The sequence below is a fragment of the Cherax quadricarinatus genome, chromosome 73 (assembly GCF_038502225.1).
Source record: "Cherax quadricarinatus isolate ZL_2023a chromosome 73, ASM3850222v1, whole genome shotgun sequence".
NCBI lineage: Eukaryota > Metazoa > Arthropoda > Malacostraca > Decapoda > Parastacidae > Cherax > Cherax quadricarinatus.
In genome coordinates, this window is record NC_091364.1 from 8,757,379 (window position 1) to 8,778,634 (window position 21,256).

The following is a 21,256-nucleotide window of genomic DNA, read 5'->3' on the forward strand; positions in this document are numbered from 1 at the left end:
GGGGTTGCTTCTCTTCTCTGTTTCTTAATGCCACTAGGACCACCTTGAGAGTCACTGGAGTCCTGTCTCACAAAATAACTGTGGAGAGAGCTCTGTTTCTGGCATCTCTTTAACCCTTTGAGGGTCGACAGGCCCTCTCCGAAACTCGTTCTCAGGGTCGGCCAAATTTAAAAAAAAAAAAAAATATTTTCTCTTATGAAAAGATAGAGAATCTTTTCCCGATCATAAAGACACCAAAAGTTTGAAATTTGATAGAAAACTTACGGAATTATGCTCTTGCAAAGGTAGTGGTCTCAGCGATGTTTACGCATCGGCGATTTTGCCCACTTTGAGCCCCATTTTCAGCCAATTCCACTGTACTAGTCGACAGAAAACATGAATATTTCGCTAGAACTCCATTTTTTCTATCGAATGGGTGCAAGAAACCACCCATTTATGAAATTCAACTATCCAGTACAGTGGTCAGAATTAAGCAATTTTGCCAATTTCACACAAATTTCAAAAGATGCCAATTTCCGAATAGGGTCCAGAATAAACAAGAAAGACATTCCTGGCAGTAAAATGACATTTCCTCTAGTCATTAGTCACGTCTCAAGGCCCCTCTTATATTCTTTTGCTTTCCACTTTGAATTTTTATTCTCACAAAAAATATAAGATTTACTGTTATGCAGACTACTGCATTAGTGTAAAAAATGGTATAAATATTATTGGTGCACTTGTGAAAGAATATTAGACTCACCAGTTGACGTGTATTGCACGCTTGGCATGATTTGTTTACTTTTGAAATTTGGTAAAAATCGAACATTTCTGCTACTTTGAGCTCAATTTCAAGGTACCTTTCATTGTAAAACCAGTCAAAATCATCTCAATTTCTGTAATATGTCTTCCATTCTATAAAATGAGACCAAGAAAACTAGAATACAACAATAAATACCATAAGAAAATACACTGCAAAGTCGCTGATTTATTCCAAAAAAATGGTCAAAGTTTTTTTTTTCTCATTATGCACTGTGTGCTGCAGGATTTTTTTTAGACTGTGCACACTGACCACATAGACCCATTCTTTCATATGAAGGCCTACCAGCTTTCTCCCACTAGATTTGAGGGCGCTAGAATTTAGGCGTACTAGTACGTCAAAAACCCTGGGTCGTAAGCCGTACTAGTACGTCCGAAACCCTCAAAGGGTTAACACTTCCTAAAATGGCCCAAGACTTTGTCACTGTACATGTTGCCAACCTGGCTTGCAACAACCTTGTTAGGGTGATGTTTCTCCATAAAGTTTTCCATCTTACCCCACATAGTAAAAATCTCTTTAATTTCTGAAGAAGGCACCTTCTTCCATCTCTCTTCCTCCTCCTCTGCAGCAAGATTCTGAGCTGCGATGTGTTGCTCTTCCTGCTGAAGCTCTTGCAGCTCCTCAGTGGTGAGCTCTTCATTGTGGTCTTCCACCAATTCTTCCACATCCTCCAAACTCACATCCAACCCCATGGAACTCCCCAGTGCCATAATTGATTTTACAACAGACATAGGCTCATTAGGGTCAGTCCCAAATTCTTCAAAATCCCTCTTGTCGACACAATCTGGCCACAATTTTCTCCAGGCAGAGTTCAAAGTCCTGGTAGTCACTCCCTCCCAAGCCATACCTATAAGGGTTATGCAGTGGAGGATGCTGAAGTGTTCTCTCCAAAATTCCCTTAGGGTCAAGTGAGTGTCTGTGGTCACAGTCAAGCACCTGTGAAACATTGCTTTTGTGTAGAGTTTTTTAAAGTTTGCAATAACCTGCTGGTCCATGGATTGGAGGAGAGGAGTGGTATTCAGGGGCAAGAACTTCACTGTGATGAACCCAAACTCCTCGAAAATTAGGTCATCCAAGTTTGGAGGATGAGCAGGTGCATTGTCCATTACTAGCAGGCACTTGAGATCCAATTTCTTTTCCAGGAGATACTCCTTCACACTAGGGCCAAACACTTCATTGAACCACTCGACGAAAATTTCCCTCGTGACCCATGCCTTACTATTAGATTTCCAAAACACACACAATTTACTCTTCATAACATTGTTTTTCCTGAACACTCTGGGATTTTCAGAATGGTACACTAGTTATGGCTTCACTTTGAAATCCCCACTAGCATTAGCACAGAACATTAGCGTCAGCCTGTCTTTCACAGGCTTGTGACCTGGCATTGCCTTTTCCTCTTGTGTAATGAAGGTTCTCTTTGGCATTTTCTTCCAAAAGAGGTCTGTTTCATCACAATTGAACACTTGTACAGGTTTCAGTCCTTCAGCCTCTATGTACTCCTGGAATTCATGCACATTTTTCAGCCGCCTTGTGGTCCGAACTGGCAGCCTCACCATGCCTTACCACACTGTGTATGCCAGTACGGTTCTTAAATCTCTCAAACCAGCCTTTGCTGGCCTTAAATTCACTCACTTCACCACTATTTGCAGGCAATTTCTTTACCAAATCTTCATGCAACTGCCTAGCCTTTTCACAAATAAACTAAGTCATAAGAGTATCTCCTGCTAATTGTTTCTCATTTATCCACACCAATAATAACTTCTCAACCTCTTCCAGTACTGGTGAACTCATTTTTGTCATCATAGTTACTCCCTTTGCAACAACAGCATCCTTTATTTTATTTTTCTTGGCCACTATGGAACATAAGGTTGTGTAGGGTTTCTTATACATCCTGGACAGTTCGGCCACACTTGTACCACTTTCATATTGTTCAGTGATGGTTTTCTTAAATTCAATCGTATTTTTCACCTTCTTTACCACAAGCTTGGCACTAGGAGCTTTCTTTGGAGCCATGGTAGCTTATTTAGTACTTGCAAGCACTAAAATAAATGGAATATTATGAAATATTTCACTGGAGCACGCGAGGGGACCTTCGCTCACTGGTAAACAATGCCAGACTGGCTGCCGCCCTGGCTCACGCCGTGGGTACGTGTCCCGGACGATCTACGACTCGCGAGTCAACCTATGAAAAGCGAGTCCATGTTTATACGAAAATACCCCTATGATTGGCGAATTTTACGATTGCCGGGAACTACGAAAAGCGGGGGACCACTGTACTATATATTTTTTTTTTTTCAACAAGTCGGTCGTCTCCCACTGAGGCAGGGTGACCCAAAAAAGAAAGAAAATCCCCAAAAAGAAAATACTTTCATCATCATCATTCAACACTCACCACACTCACACATTATCACTGTTTTGCAGAGGTGCTCAGAATACAACAGTTTAGAAGCGTACACATATAAAGATACACAACATATCCCTCCAAACTGCCAATATCCCGAACCCCTCCTTTAAAGTGCAGGCATTGTACTTCCCATTTCCAGGACTCAAGTCCGACTATATGAAAATAACCGGTTTCCCTGAATCCCTTCACTAAATATTACCCTGCTCACACTCCAACAGATCGTCAGGTCCCAAGTACCATTCATCTCCATTCACTCCTATCTAACACGCTCATGCACGCTTGCTGGAAGTCCAAGCCCCTTGCCCACAAAACCTCCTTTACCCCCTCTCTCCAACCGTTTCGAGGACCACCCCTACCCCGCCTTCCTTCCCCTATAGATTTATATGCAGTTGATACCCTCATCACCTTACTCTTTTCTATGTTCACTTTTAACTTTCTACCTTTACACACATTCCCAAACTCATCCACTAACCTTTGCAATTTTTCTTTAGAATCTCCCATAAGCACAGTATCATCAGCAAAAAGTAACTGTGTCAATTCCCATTTTGAATTTGATTCTCCAAAATTTAATCCCACCCCTCTCCCGAACACCCTAGCATTTACTTCCTTTACAACCCCATCTATAAATATATTAAACAACCATGGTGACATTACACATCCCTGTCTAAGACCTACTTTTACCGGGAAGTAGTCTCCCTCTCTTCTACATACCCTAACCTGAGCCTCACTATCCTCATAAAAACTCTTTACAGCATTTAATAACTTACCACCTATTCCATATACAGTGGACCCCCGCTTAACGATCACCTCCAAATGCGACCAATTATGTAAGTGTATTTATGTAAGTGCGTTTGTACGTGTATGTTTGGGGGTCTGAAATGGACTAATCTACTTCACAATATTCCTTATGGGAAAAAATTCGGTCAGTACTGGCACCTGAACATACTACTGAAATGAAAAAAGTTCGTTAACCGGGGGTCCACTGTACTTGCAACATCTGCCACATTGCTCCTCTATCCACTCTATCATATGCCTTTTCTAAATCCATAAATGCAATAAAAACTTCCCTACCTTTATCTAAATACTGTTCACATATATGCTTCGGTTCGGACATGTAGAGAGAATGGAGCGAAACAGAATGACTTCAAGAGTGTATCAGTCTGTAGTGGAAGGAAGGCGGGGTAGGGGTCGGCCTAGGAAAGGTTGGAGAGAGGGGGTAAAGGAGGTTTTGTGTGCGAGGGGCTTGGACTTCCAGCAGGTATGCGTGAGCGTGTTTGATAGGAGTGAATGGAGACAAATGGTTTTTAATACTTGACGTGCTGTTGGAGTGTGAGCAAAGTAACATTTATGAAGGGGTTCAGGGAAACCGGCAGGCCGGACTTGAGTCCTGGAGATGCGAAGTACAGTGCCTGCACTCTGAAGGAGGGGTGTTAATGTTGCAGTTTAAAAACTGTAGTGTAAAGCACCCTTCTGGCAAGACAGTGATGGAGTGAATGATGGTGAAAGTTTTTCTTTTTCGGGCCACCCTGCCTCGGTGGGAATCGGCCAGTGTGATAATAATAATAAAAAAATATATGCTTCAATGTAAACACTTGATCTACACATCCCCTACCCACTCTGAAACCTCCTTGCTCATCCGCAATCCTACATTCTGTCTTACCTCTAATTCTTTCAATTATAACCCTACCGTACACTTTTCCTGGTATACTCAGTAAACTTATTCCTCTATAATTTTTACAGTCTCTTTTGTCCCCTTTCCCTTTATATAAAGGGACTATACATGCTCTCTGCCAATCCCTAGGTACCTTCCCCTCTTTCATACATTTATTAAACGAAAGTACCAACCACTCCAACACTATATCCCCCCTGCTTTTAAAATTTCTGTCACGATCCCATCAGTTCAAGCTGCTTTACCCCCTTTCATTCTACGTAATGCCTCACGTACCTCCCCCACACTTACATTCTGCTCTTCTTCACTCCTAAAAGATGGTATACCTCCCTGACCAGTGCATGAAATTACTGCCTCTCTTTCTTCCTTAACATTTAAAAGTTCCTCAAAATATTCTCGCATCTACCTAATACCTCCATCTCCCCATCTACTAACGCCCCTACTCTGTTTTTAACTGACAAATCCATACTTTCCCTAGGCTTTCTTAACTTGTTTAACTCACTCCAAAATTTTTTCTTATTTTCAAAACTGAGCTCAAAGTAGCGGAAATGTTCGATTTTTACCAATGTTCAAGAGTAAATAAATCACACCACACGTCCAATACACGTCAACTGGGGAGTCTAATATTCTTTCACTAGTGCACTGATATTATTTATACCATTTTTACAATAATGCAGTCGTCTGCATAACAGTAAATTTTGTATTTTTTTGTATGAATTAAAAATCAAAATAGAAAGCAATAATAATATAAGAGGGGCCTAGAGATGTGACTAATGAACAGAGCATATGTTATTTTAGTGCCACGAATGTCTACCTTGTTTATTCTGGACCCTATTTTGAAATTGGCATCTCTTTTATTTTGTGTGAAATTGGCCAAATTGCCAATTTCTGACCACCATATTGGGTAGTCCAAAATAGTAAATGGGAGGTTTCTTGTACTCAGCTGATAGATAAAATGGAGTTCTAAAGAAATAGCTATGAGTTTGGTCAACTGGAACAATGGAATTGGCTGAAAATAGGGCTCACATAAGAAAAAATAATTTTTTTTTTTTTTTCAAAAATTGAGCGACATAGAATGACAGTTTCAGAGAGGGGCCTGAAACAGTCAAAGGGTTAAAATTTCTTGACAGTGCTTCTCCCACTCTATCATCTGCTCTCCTTTTGCACTCTCTCACCAATCTCTTTACCTTTCTTTTACTCTCCATATACTCTGCTCTTCTTATAACACTTCTGCTTTGTAAAAACCTCTCATAAGCTACCTTTTTCTCTTTTATCACACCCATTAGTTGCACTTGTGTCCTTTTACTTTACAAACTGTCATATTGATAGCTCTCTTCGTTACCCCAGCCAACAGATGATAAGTGTTCTCTAAGCCCATCGTAATCTGCTAAGCGAAAATCTGGGACTGTTACTGAGTTATCCCTACTATCATACTTCCATTCAATTCTAAATGTAATTGATTTGTGGTCGCTAGCACCCAGTTCCTCTGAAACTTCTAAATTATTAACAAGGGATTCATTGTTTGCAAGAACTAAGTCAAGCAGGTTATTACTCCTTGTAGGTTCTGACACAAACTGCTTCATTGAAGTGTATAAGAGATTGATGGGCATTAACAAGGGAGATATTAATAAAGTACTGAGGGTGACGAACAAGGTAAGAACCAGGAATAATGGATTCAAGTTGGATAAATTTAGATTTAGAAAGGACATAGGTAAGTACTGGTTTTCTAACAGAGTTGTAGATTCGTGGAACAGTCTTCCCAGTGGGGTGATAGAGGCTAGGACCTTGGGTAGCTTTAAGAAGAGACTGGACAAATATATGAGTGGGAGGGGCTGGGTTTGATTGGTGTCATTGGGTACGTGAGTTATTTCTTGGGAAGCTTTAGGTAGTAGTCGTTTTGGTAAGGTCCTGCCTCGCATGGGCCAGTAGGCCTTTTGCAGTGTTCCTCCATTCTTATGTTCTTATGTTTACTTCATCATTCCACCAATCACTCCTCTTTCCTCCTGCCCCCACCCTCCTATAACCACAAACTTCTGCCCCACATTCTAATACTGCATTTTTCAAACTATTCCAACCCTCTTCAACCCCCCCACTACTCATCTTTGCACTAGCCCACCTTTCTGCCAATAGTCGCTTATATCTCACCCGAACTTCCTCTTCCCTTAGTTTATACACTTTCACCTCCCTCTTGTTGTTGCCACCTTCCTCTTTTCTCATCTACCTCTTACTGTAGCTACAACTAAATAATGATCCGATATATCAGTTGCCCCTCTATAAACATGTACATCCTGGAGCCTACCCATCAACCTTTTATCCACCAATACATAATCTAATAAACTACTTTCATTACGTGCTACATCATACCTTGTATATTTATTTATCCTCTTTTTCATAAAATATGTATTACTTATTACCAAATTTCTTTCTACACATAGCTCAATTAAAGGCTCCCCATTTACATTTACCCCTGGCACCCCAAATTTACCTACTACTCCCTCCATATCAATTTTACCCACTTTAGGATTTAAATCCCCAACCACCAGTACTCTCACACTTGATTCAAAACTCCCCACGCATTCACTCAACATCTCCCAAAATCTCTCTCTCTCTCTCTCCTCTACACTTCTCTCTTCTCCAGGTGCATACATGCTTATTATAACCCACTTTTCACATCCAATCTTTATTTTACTCCACATATTCCTTGAATTAATACATTTATAGTCCCTCTTTTCCTGCCATAGCTTATCCTTGAACATTATTGCTACTCCTTCTTTAGCTCTAACTCTTTTTGAAACCCCTGACCTAATCCCATTTATTCCTCTTCACTGAAACTCTCCCACCCCCTTCAGCTTTGTTTCACTTAAAGCCAGGACATCCAGCTTCTCATTCATAACATCCACAATCATCTCTTTTTTATCATTTGCACAACATCCACACACATTCAGACTTCCCACTTTGACAATTTTCTTCTTCTTATTCTTTTTAGTAATCTTTACAGGAAAAGGGGTTACTAGCCCATTGTTCCCGGCATTTTAGTTGACTTCTACTATATATATATATATATATATATATATATATTTATATATATATATATATAAATATAAATATATACATATATACACATATATATATATATATATACATATATATATATATATATACACACACACACACACACACACACACACACACACACCACACACACACACACACACACACACACACACACACACACACCACACACACACACACAGGCCCGGTGGCCTGGTGGCTAAAGCTCCCGCTTCACACACGGAGGGCCCGGGTTCGATTTCCGGCGGGTGGAAACATTCGACACGTTTCCTTACACCTGTTGTCCTGTTCACCTAGCAGCAAATAGGTACCTGGGTGTTAGTCGACTGGTGTGGGTCGCATCCTGGGGGACAAGATTAAGGACCCCAATGGAAATAAGTTAGACAGTCCTCGATGACGCACTGACTTTCTTGGGTTATCCTGGGTGGCTAACCCTCCGGGGTTAAAAATCCGAACAAAATCTTATCTTATCTTATCTTATCACACACACACACTACAATGACATTAAAGACATATACAGAATAAATTTAATTGTAATGAATATGACAATAATTATAAATATATAAGTACTTAGATCAAAGCATAGCATGGTAAATGACAATACAAAAAGTAATTGGATTAAAATTTTGATTAAAAAAAATAAGTTCCCATGGCATGTCAGTCTTGTCTCTCTCAGTCCAATTACTAGCCATCAGGTTTTTTCCTTCTGTTAGCCCATTAGATCAAGGGTATCCTATACAGTAAATTTATAAAAAAATTGTTTTACTCTAAAATTTTTTAACAGATTGGTTGCATGGAATTGGACTTGGTTCGACTCTATGAAGTAGTGGAGCAACATGGAGGCCTCATGTCTGTCATTGAAAAAGAACTTTGGGGTAAAGTTGCAGACACTTGTAGAATCCCACGCTCAGCACAGGAAAGACTAGCCAAGCTTGACTTCATCTATTGTAAATATCTTCTTCCATATGCTACACTATCCCAAGGTTAGAGACATTCTTTTATAATGTTTGTGCATCTTTAAGTTGGAAGTGTTAGTATGCATTACGTACTGTATATTATCAATCACAATATGTCTTATGACTGTAAACCACCCAAAAAATATAAGAAAAAAATATTAAAATATCTCCACCATGTTGTTAGGGTTGTGACATCCCCAAGTGACTCTGAGATGAACTGAATTCTCGGGCTGATTTAACTTGCTTAACCTTGCCAATTCCATCTGGTCTGCAGTACCTAGCTGTTGCAGGATTGACTACCAGTATGCTTTTGTAAATTTAGTTCATTTAATTCATGCTAATATTTTTATCTTAATAAAAGATGTGCAATACATTTGTTGCTTACATAGCACTAATTAATCTAAAGAACATAAGTACATAAATAATAGAGTTACATTCCACAGACTTCCAGACATATCAAATACAGTGGACCCCTGCATACCGTTGGCATCACATAACGATTAATCCGCATACCGCTTGCTTTAATTGCAAAAATTTTGCCTCGCATACCGCTTAAAAACCCGCTCACCGCTGTTCGTCCGAGATGCGTCCAATGTGCGCCTTAGCCAGCCTCACATGTTCCGCCGGTGGCATTGTTTACCAGCCAGCCTCCGCGGTAGCATCCAAGCATACAATCGTTACATTTCGTATTATTACAGTGTTTTTGGTGATTTTATCTGGAAAATAAGTGACCATGGGCCCCAAGAAAGCTTCTAGTGCCAACCCTACAGCAATAAGGGTGAGAATTACTATAGAGATGAAGAAAAAGATCATTGATAAGTATGAAAGTGGAGTGCGTGTCTCCGAGCTGGCCAGGTTGTATAATAAACCCCAATCAACCATCGCTACTATTGGTGGTACAGCTGCTGCTGCTGCACTGTCAGCTGCTGCTGCTGCTGTAGCATCGTCTGCTGCTGCTGTAGCATTGTCTGCTGCTGCTGTAGCATCGTCTGCTGCTGCTGTAGCACTGTCAGCTGCTGCTGCTGCTGTAGCATCGTCTGCTGCTGCTGTAGCATTGTCTGCTGCTGCTGTAGCACTGTTTTTGGTGTGGCTTATTGAGAATATACCAAGAAACAATTAACCCCAGAGGATTTGCCACCCAGGATAACCCAAAAAAGTCAGTGTCATCGAAGACTGTCTAACTTATTTCCATTGGGGTCCTTAACCCTTTGACTGTTTCAGGCCCCTCTCTGAAACTGTCATTCTATGTCGCTCAATTTTTGAAAAAAAAAAAATTATTTTTTCTTATGAAATGATAGAGAATCTTTTCCCGATGGTAATGACACCAAAAGTTCGAAATTTGGTCGAAAACTCGTGGAATTATGGTCCCGCGAAGTTAGCGATCTCGGCGACATATGCGTATCGGCGATTTCGCCGACTTTGAGCCCAATTTTCAGCCAATTCCATTGTTCCAGTTGACCAAACTCATAGCTATTTCTTTAGAACTCCATTTTATCTATCAGCTGAGTACAAGAAACCTCCCATTTACTAATTTGGACTACCCAATATGGTGGTCAGAAATTGGCAATTTGGCCAATTTCACGCAAAATAAAAAAGATGCCAATTTCAAAATAGGGTCCAGAATAAACAAGGTAGACATTCGTGGCACTAAAATAACATATGCTCTGTTCATTAGTCACATCTCTAGGCCCCTCTTATATTATTATTGCTTTCTATTTTGATTTTTTATTCATACAAAAAAATACAAAATTTACTGTTATGCAGACGACTGCATTATTGTAAAAATGGTATAAATAATATCAGTGCACTAGTGAAAGAATATTAGACTCCCTAGTTGACGTGTATTGGACGTGTGGTGTGATTTATTTACTCTTCAACATTGGTAAAAATAGAACATTTTCGCTACTTTGAGCTTAGTTTCAAGGTCGTTTTCATCGTAAAAGTAATGAAAATCATCTCTATTTCTGTAATATGTTTTCCATTTTATCACCTAAGACCATGAAAACGCGAATACAATGATAAATACTATACGAAAATACACCTCAAAGTCGGCGTTTTATTCCAAAAAAACGATCAGAGTTTTTTTTTTCTCATTACGCAATGTGTGCTGCAGGATTTTTTTTATGTGGTGCACACTGACCACACAGACCCATTCTCTCACATGTGGGCCTACCAGCTTTCTCCCACTTGATTTGAAGCCGCTAGAATTATTGAGTATATATACGTCAGAAACATTGGCTCGTAAGACGTATTTATACGTCGAAAACAGTCAAAGGGTTAATCTTGTCTCCCAGGATGCAACCCACACCAGTCGACTAACACCCAGGTGAACAGGGAAAAATGCCTGGAACTAGTGCTCATATTGGTGAATTTAAAGCCAGCAAAGGTTGGTTTGAGAGATTTAAGAATCGTAGTGACATACACAGTGTGATAAGGCCTGTTCTGGAAGAAAATGCCAAACAGGACCTACAGTACTCAGGAGGAAAAGGCACTCCCAGGACACAGTGTCTCATCAGTCATTGCTGCATCTTCAATAAAGGTAAGTGTCATTTATTCTTCATTTAGTAGACTAGTACATGCACAATATATACTGTGCATGTACTACTCTACTATTGTGCATGTATCCTTCTCTTTGTGTGTAGGAAAATGTATATTTCACGTGGTAAAAATTTTTTTTTCATACTTTTGGGTGTCTTGCACAGATTAATTTGATTTCCATTATTTCTTATGGGGAAAATTCATTCGCATACCGATTATTTCGCATACCAATGAGCCCTCTTGCACGGATTAAAATCAGTATGTGGGGGTCCACTGTAACTTTTTTCTAATATCCTTATACAGTGGACCCCCGGTTAACGATATTTTTTCACTCCAGAAGTATGTTCAGGTGCCAGTACTGACCGAATTTGTTCCCATAAGGAATATTGTGAAGTAGATTAGTCCATTTCAGACCCCCAAACATACACGTACAAACGCACTTACATAAATACACTTACATAATTGGTCGCATTCGGAGGTGATCGTTATGCGGGGGTCCACTGTACATGTCAAAAATAATACAGTTTAGCTTAGCTTGCATTCTGTTTGTCATTACATAAAGCATTTGAAGAGTCTTAGAAGAATTAACCCTTTCAGGGTCCGTGCCGTAGATCTACGGCTTTACGCTGAGGGTCCAAACTGTAGATCTACGCCATGAGCTCAGCTCACTCTGATAAGCTGTGAGCGGTAAATTTGGGCCTAGATATGAGAGAATACATCTATGTGGTAAGTGTGCACCACATAAAATAAATCCTGCAGCACACAGTGCATAATGAGAGAAAAAAACTGAGACCATAATTTTCGATTAAAACAGCAACTTTGCAGTGCTTTTTCGTATGTTTTTTATAGTTGTATTTGCGATTTCTTGGTCCTATTTGATAGAATGGAAGATATATTACAGAAATAGAGATGATTTTGACTGGTTTTAGTACTGAAAATGGCTTGAAACTGAGCTCAAAGTAGCAGAAATGTTAATTTTTTGCCAATGTTCAAAAGTAAACAAACGACCTCACACGTCTAATACATGCCAGCTGGTGGGTCTAATATACATTCACAAATGTGCTGATATTATTTGTACAATTATTACAATATTGCATAACAGTAAATCTTCTATTTTTTGGTTTGAATAAAAATTCATTATGTGAATTAAAAATCAGAATGGAATTCATTTGTAAAGCCTGAAAACATAACTAATGAACAGAGGAAATGTTAGTTTAGTGCCAGGAATGCCGGCATTGTTTATTCTGGACCCTATTTTGAAATTGGAATATTTTGAACTTTGCACTAAATTGGCCAAATTACCAACTTCCAATCACTTTATTTTGTAGTTGAAACAGTTGAGTTGGTGATTTCTTGTGCTCAGTCAATAGAATAGAAGTAATACTAGTGAAATAGCTAAGAATTTGGCTGACTGGAATAAGGTAATTGGCCTAAAATGGGAGTCAGCAAAATCACCGATACGTAAATATTGCTGACACGTCAAAATTCGCGAGAGCATAATTTCGTCAGTTTTCCATCAAATGTCGTACTTTTTGTTTTATTACCTTCATAAAAAGATTCTCTACCATTTCATAAGAAAAAATAACAAAATTATTTTTTGAAAATTCTTGGACACAGGTGCACACTTTGAAATTTGGCCTGTGGACCCTGAAAGGGTTAATGTCGGCCTACTGAGCCAAGTTTGGATGTACAGTTAGCAAGGTTTATCATCTGGCATGCATGTAGCAGGCAGCATCATTTGGCTTCTTAGTGTTGGGAGTTTATAGAGACAGAGATTGCTATGCCATATAGAGCCATGTCTGGGAATTGTGGAGATACATGCAAACTCTGACTGGCTCCCATAAATATTGTGTGATTGCAAGTTTCTACTGTAATCTAATTCTCCAATACGTATCTGGAATTCTGTATAGCTGTTATTTTCTATCATCTATTCCTGAGGAGCCTATGTCATTAAGTTGAAGAGAAAGTAATACAGTACTAAACACTTTGGCTGGGCCAAAGCCAAGACTCGGCCAGGAAATAAAATCCCTTCACCTTCCTCAAAATATTACTGTTGATGCTATGACAGTATAATAGGGGCAGCAGCTAGTAGGAGACTTGACTATATATCTTCCTTCATTTTATTAGACAAGTAAACATTACTTTCCCTCATTCCAGAATGTGTGGGATAATCTCTACAAGATGTACAAAAATAACCCTCACTTAAGAGACTGAAACTCATGACACCATTTTGATCCAACTTTGACCATTAACTATCTCTTCACATACACTCCATTCTGTGCCCCTTTTTTCACTACCACTTACCTTATTATTATCACCACCTCTATCAGTGTTATGCTGCTGCTTCTGCTGCTACTACATTATTACTACTCCCTCCACCAATTCTATCATTCTTGCCCCTGCCCCCATATCCCCCTCCCATATGTATTCTGGCTCCCCTCCATGCTCTGCTGTGTAAGTAATTGATAGTCCAAGTTGGGCCTAAGTGCAGGTCATTTGTGCAGATGACTAGTTGTGCTTCATTAAACTTCATTAAGTGCCCATATTTATTCCTGTTCTAGGTAGTAGGTTGGTAGACAGCAACCGCCCAGGGAGGTACTACCGTCTTGCCAAGTGAGTGTAAAACGAAAGCCTGTAATTGTTTTACATGATGGTAGGATTGCTGGTGTCTTTTTTTCTGTCTCATAAACATGCAAGATTTCAGGTACATCTTGCTACTTCTACTTACACTTAGGTCACACTACACATACATGTACAAGCATATATATACATACCCCTCTGGGTTTTCTTCTATTTTCTTTCTAGTTCTTTTTTATTTCCTCTTGTCTCCATGGGGAAGTGGACCAGAATTCTTCCTCCGTAAGCCATGCATGTTGTAAGAGGTGACTAAAATGCCAGGAGCAAGGGGCTAGTAACTCCTTCTCCTGTATATATTACTAAATTTGAAAGGAGAAACTTTAGTTTTTTCTTTTGGGCAACCCCACCTCGTTGGGATAAAGCTGGTACGTTGAAAGAAGATTTATTCCTGTTGTGTGCCAGCATTGTTGTAGACATCACATTTGCTGGCATTTCTGTGTTCATAAATTCTACTACTTGACCTAGCAATTTCTCCTATATACTGTACTTGTTTCATCTACCACATGGTAGATGAAAAGTTTCTCTTGTGTTTCAAAGTTTCTTTTGTGTTTCTTCACCAAGTTTCTGATTGAAGAGGAAGAGTTGGTGGTTATTTTGATGGGTTGGTTGTTAACCCTTTCAGGGTTTCCGATGTACTAGTACGGCTTACTCACCAAGGTTATTGACGTACTAGTATGCCTAAATTCTAGCGCCTTCAAATTTAGCGAGAGAAAGCTGGAAGGCCTACATATGAAAGAATGGGTCTTTGTGGTCAGTGTGCACAGTATAAAAAAAATCCTGCAGCACACAGTGCGTAATGAGAAAAAAAACTTTGACCGTGTTTTTGGTTTAAAACAGCGACTTTGCACTATATTTTCATATGGTATTTATGGTTGTATTCTAGTTTTCCTGGTTTCATTTTATAGAATGGAAGGCATATTACAGAAATTGAGATGATTTTGATTGGTTTCACAACGAAAAGTACCTTGAAATTGAACTCAAAGTAGCAGAAATGTTCGATTTTTGCCAAAGTTCAAAAGTATACAAATCATGCCATGCGTCCAATACACGTCAACTGGTGAGTCTAATATTGTTTCACAAGTGCGCTCATATTAGTTATACTATTTTTACACTAATGCAGTAGTCTGCATAACAGTAAATCTTCTATTTTTTGTGAGAATAAAAATTCAAAGTGGAAAGCAAAAGAAATGTAAGAGAGGCGTGGGGATGTAACTAATGAACAGAGGAAATGTTATTTTAGTGCCAGGAATGTCTTGTTTATTCTGGACCCTATTTGGAAACTGGCGTCTTTTAAAATTTGTGTGAAATTGGCAAAATTGCTAATTTCTGACCACTTTATTGGATAGTTGAAAACGGTAAATGAGTGATTTCTTGTACTCATTCAATAGAAAAAATGGAGTTCTAGCGAAATAGTTATGATTTTTGTCGACTAGTACACTGGAATTGGCCGAAAATAGGGCTCAAAGTGGACGAAATCGCCGATGTGTAAACATCCTCGAGACCGCTAACTTCGTGAGAGCATAATTCCGTACTTTTTCCATCAAATTTCATACTTTTGGTGTCATTATGATCTTTTCATAGGAAACAAATCATTTTTTTTTCCCGAAAAATTTTCGACTCTGAAAACAAGTTTAGGAGAGGGCCTCTCGACCCTGAAAGGGTTAAATAGTTTAGCCAACCATATTAGATGCCACATTACTTACCAGCAAAATGAATCTGCTGGCTATCTCGTCTGTAAAAATGACCTACAGAGTTCACATGAAAGTTGCTTGAAGCTGCCTTAATTGTCACAACTGACACAATCCCACAGAGGTATGGAAGCTTCAGTGTTTCCAGGCTTTTGGTTAAAAGAGTGTAATCCATGTTAGAATCAGCTATTAATGACTATTTTCATATTTCCTGCTTGTTTAATTGTATATTAACAATTTTTTTTTTTTTCAAATTAGAGGAAAGAGATCAGCTTTTGGCAGAAGTTGACTCTATTCATGCCCGTAACCAAATGGAGCATAGTGGAGGAGGCAGCAAGAAAGCTTCCTCAAATTCTTCAGACAATGATGAAGAGGAGGAGGAAGAAAGCCTTGATTGTATTGTAAAGGTAATATAATTTTTTTTATTCCTTTTTCTTTGTTAAAGAGGAATTACAGTTGTGTCAAACAATAAAGGTCATGGGTTGTTATAGATTGCTTATTTAACAAAAATTTTCAGAGTTCAGTTTTAAATACCTGTATTCAGTGGTTGCAGTATTTTCTACCTCCTTTTGGATACCATTCTAGTAGTCCTTTCTAAACCATTTTTTTCCGTTTAACAATTATAACACGCATACTCCCTGTTGATAAAAAAAAAATACTCATTATAACTTTGATCTTGCAGGGTAAGAGCACAGCTCTAAGTACATTTTATCGTATTGCCCGGAACACTGCAACACAGTGGCAACCTGATCCTGCTGCTCTAGAAGTAGATGAAAGATACTGGTCACTAATAGTCAATGGTACCCATCATGTATGTGTTCTATCTGCAAGCATTGACACTTCAGAACATGGTTATGGCTTTCCCAATCATCGAATGTCACCTTTAGCAAAACATCCATGGAATCTAAAAAACCTTTGCCAGAATCCTAACTCCATTCTAAGAAGTATGGGAACAATTGTTGGTAGGTGGACATCATTCATATATTGTCAACTTAATTGTAAATTCTTTTAATAATTTTTTTTTTAACACGCCAGCCATCTCCCGCCGAGGCAGGGTAACCTGAAAAAGAAGAAGCACCTGCTTTGAAACTTCTTTACTGTAAAAAAAAAGCATTTTCAGTTTTTTATTCATCTCCTGTTTCTCTAAATTATTATAATAAAAAATGAAGTGCTGAACCTACAAGGGTCATACAGCACAGAGGGGCAGGGAAGAACACAGGGGATTGGGTAGCAAGAGGGAGAGGTATTATTATTAGGGTCATGCAGTGCTTACAAGCTGGTTGTTCTTAGAAAAATGAAGTCACTCTTTCTTACTCTCCAGCCATCTTCCCACAAGTTACAAGTATTGTAATCCAGTGAAGCCCCTCCTGCCCACTGAACTGTATGTTCTGTTATTTTCACTAATAAAACACTTATTTGAGGCCCAAAAGCCATGAGTTAAACAAAAAACTTGCAGATCTTGAATTCCTAGTTAAATAAGGAGTTCTGTTCCAGTTACCCTTGATAAAAAGCCCACTGTATACACATTATATTCATTAATTTTTGTCATTTTTTTAGTTTATTGCTTTCAGATTGTAAGCATTTTTTGCAAATGCAGTAACTATAAATTGTTGTGCTGAAGGCAGGTTGTCAAATATATATATATACACTAAGTGGTTACTGTATTAGGAACTCCTATACCCTTGGTCATTAATACAAATACAGTGGTACCCCGAGTTTCGTACAGCTCCCAACTCAAACAATTACGTAAGTGTATTATTGTAAGTGCTTTTGTAAGTATTTTTGGGGGGTCTGAAACTGACTTAATATAATATACACTATTCCTTATGGGAACGAATTCGTTCGGTAACGGCACTCTAATAGCCTTCTGGAACAAATTATGGCCAAAACTCTGGGTACCATTGTATTTAATAAGCCAGTCACAAGGCAGCACCTCACTGCTTAAAAGCATGCAGATATGGTCAAGGGGTTTGGTCGTTGTTCAGGCCAATCATCAGAATGGGAAAGAAATGTGATTAAAGTGACTGACTGTGGAATGATTGTAGGTGCCAGATGTAGTAGTCTGAATATCTCATAAACTGCAGATCTGGGATTTTCACACACAGCAGCGAAAAACACAAAACATCCATTGAGCGGCAATTCTGTGGGCGAAAACACCTTGATAATGAAAGAGTTCTGAGGAAAATGGCCTGATTGATTCAAGCTGATAGGAAGGTGACAGTAACTCACCCACACTCTATAACAGTAGTATTCAGAAGAGCATCTCTGAGCATGCAAAACATCAAACCTTAAAGCTGATGGGCTACAGCAGAAGACCACACCAGGTTCCACTCCTGTCAGTTAAGAACAGGAAATTAAGGATACAGTGAGTACAGGCTCACCAAAACTGGATAGTTGAAGATTGGAAAAATGTCACCTAGTCTGATCAATTGCGATATCTACTACGACATTTGGGATGCTTGTGGAAAATGTTGCCACATTTGGGATGTGGTGGAACAGGAGAGATACAGCATGAATGTGTAACTGTTTTGAGGACAAAGGGGAGGGCCCTATCCAGTATTAGAATGATGTACCTAATAAGGTGGCCACTGAGTGTATACTTATAATGTATATAAGTTTATTATATTAAGTAGTAGGTTGGCAGACAGCAACCACTCAGGGAGGTACTACTGTCCTGCCAAGTGAGTGTGAAACAGAAACCTGTAATTGTTTTACATGATGGTAGGATTGCTGGTGTCTTTTTTTTTCTTTCATAAACACGTAGGATAACAAGTACAGTGGTCCCTCGCTTTTCGTAGTTCTCGGCAATCGTAAATTTCGCCAATCATAGGGGTATTTTCGTATAAACATGGACTCGCTTTTCATAGGTTGACTCGCGCCTAGTAGTTCGTCCGGGACGCGTACGCATGGTGTGAGCCAAGGCGGCCTCCCTACCCAGCCAGTCTGGCATTGTTTACCAGTGAGTGAAGGTCCCCTCAAGTGCTCCTACGAAATATTTCATAATATTCCACTCATTTTAGTGCTTGCAAGTACTAAATAAGCTACCATGGCTCCAAAGAAAGCTCCTAGTGCCAAGCCTGTGGTAAAGAAGGTGAGAAATATATACAGTGACAAAGTCTTGGGCCATTTTAGGGAAGTGTTAAGGAGACGCCAGAAACAGAGCTCTCTCCACAGTTACTTTGCGAGACAGGACTAGAGTGACTCTCAAGGTGGTCCTAGTGGCATTAAGAAACAGAGAAGAGAAGCAACCCCAGAGAAGCAATTGGTACCTGAGGTGTTGCTGGAAGGGGATTCCCCTTCCAAACTGTAAACAATCCAATCTCTCTCCTTCTCCAGTCTCCCATACACTAAGAAGAATCTCCAATAAAGGTAAGTGTTATGCTGTTAATGTTTCATTCATCATTTCCCATTGTATTGTTTATGTACTACATGTATATTTCATGTAAAAATTTTTTTTGTTTCAATACTTCTGGGTGTCAGGAACGGATTAATTGTATTTACGTTATTTCTTATGGGGAAAATTGATTCGCAAATCGTAAATTTCGTTTATAGTAGCTCCTCCAGGAATGGATTAATTACGAAAAACGAGGGACCACGGTATATCTTGCTACTTCTACTTGCACTTAGGTCACAACTACACATGCATGTACACCCATGTATATTTACACACCAATCTAGGTTTTCTGTTTTCTTCATAGTTCTTGTTCTTTATTTTCTCTTATCTCCATGGGGAGGTGGAAGAGAATTCTTCCTCTGTAGGCAGTGCATGCCAAAGGAGGCGAATATAATCCTTGGAGCAAGGGACCAGTAACCCTTTCTCCTGTATAAATTACTAAGGGTAAAAAGAAAGACTTGTTTGTCTTTTTGGGTCACCCTGCTTTGGTGGGATATGGCCGGTTTGTTAAAAAAAAAAAAAGTGTTTATTACAACTATCCCACAATTTGGAGACAAATTGTGGGTTAGTTGTAATAAACATTACAACCCATGGACAGTGTTCCTGTCCATGGGTTAGTTGTATGTAATGTGTATTACATAGCTTCAGGTATAAATTATCAGTAACTCTTTAATCTGGAGTTCAAATTTTTTATATTAATGCCTTTTGCTTGACAGTAGTGATACACTACAAATTTTCCCCTAATACTAATCAGTGTAGAAGGTAATATGAAAGGTCTAAGGTTTCTTGTAATGTCTTTTACTCTAAACAAATAACCCGCACATAAAAGAGAGAAGCTAACGACGACGTTAATATAAACGTCGTAAGCTTCTCTCTTTTATGTGCGGGTTATTTGTGTATCGTTCCAGTCACAGTATTGTGCCTTTTTTGTTATTTTTACTCTAAAGTCTTTATCCCACTCCTTGGAAAGTGGAAAGCTGGGTAATGATAAAGATGATGTATTCCTACTATAGTATTATCCTTGCAGGTGTAACTGCTCCCACATTACATGTTGGGATGTTGTTTTCCACTGTGTGCTGGTATCGTGACCCACACAGTCTACCCTGGATTGAGTACCTTCACACGGGGGCATCCAAGATATGGCAAGTATATCATTTATATGTTTACCTATTGTTGATACTGTAGGTCATTGCCCCCACAGCCATATCCCAGATAAAGCATCCTGTCTGATGTCTTGATTGGATAGTATGATGGTGGTAGTAGCATGCAGTCTAATGGAGGCACCACTGCTCCTCTAATCAGGATCTGGCGCAAGGAGCTTAATCAACTCTTATCTTGAAGACAGAGACCTATTGGTGTTAAAAACACTTGCCTTCACTCACTCAGATCTAATGCACTCACGCAACCCTGCTGGATGCTTAAGCTCCTAGCACTCAAAATCTCCTTTATTCCCTCCAACCATTTCTGGAATGACTCCTACCTCTCCTGCCTTCCACTCCAGATTTGTACACTGTGTCATCCTTTCTCTCCTCATCTTCTGCATCCCCAGACCACTTCAATAACACTACCTCAGCCCTCTGAATTATATCCTTGGTGACCCCCACATTGCCTTTTAATTTTTATGCTGAATTCTTTGCATGTTTTTCACACCACGTATTGCTCTTCAGCGTGACATCTCAGTAGCCTTTGGCCTCCACAATGCAATTTTTGAAACCCATGTCACACATCCACATAGAAATGTTGATACCTCTACTCTTGTACATAAAGGAAGTTCATCATTTCTAAAGTTACACGTTTAATTGCTGACATAGAATGTTTTGCTTGAGCTTCAGAGATCTTTGGTGCTTGATGGTAGGTAGTTACTGAGCGAGTGTAATAAATCTCTTTTTTATATTGGAAATGCAGTATATTTCAAATTAATCAGAATATTGAGTGAAAATTGTTTTTTCACATCTGCCATTTCACATTTATCATCACCCATTTAAAAGCTTTCTTACTAGAAGTGCTTGGGCATCACAGTTGAAATGACTCAGTGAAATTCAATGTCATATATCCTTCAGTGTGTAGGCACTGTACTTCCAACCTCCAGAACTTGTCCA

General features: G+C 39.2%; 1 protein-coding gene across 2 annotated transcripts in view; it reads left to right on the top strand.

The window, feature by feature from the left end:
* The window catches only part of LOC128701105 (Jumonji, AT rich interactive domain 2), a 152,289-nt gene that overhangs the window by 80,378 nt on the left and 50,655 nt on the right, over window positions 1–21,256 (top strand). For both annotated transcript variants that reach the window (XM_070100592.1, XM_070100593.1), the window contains 4 exons: window positions 8,729–8,927; window positions 16,022–16,170; window positions 16,446–16,725; window positions 20,185–20,299. In XM_070100592.1, coding sequence (XP_069956693.1) covers window positions 8,729–8,927; window positions 16,022–16,170; window positions 16,446–16,725; window positions 20,185–20,299 — 743 coding nt within the window. The remainder of the gene's footprint in view (window positions 1–8,728; window positions 8,928–16,021; window positions 16,171–16,445; window positions 16,726–20,184; window positions 20,300–21,256) is intronic.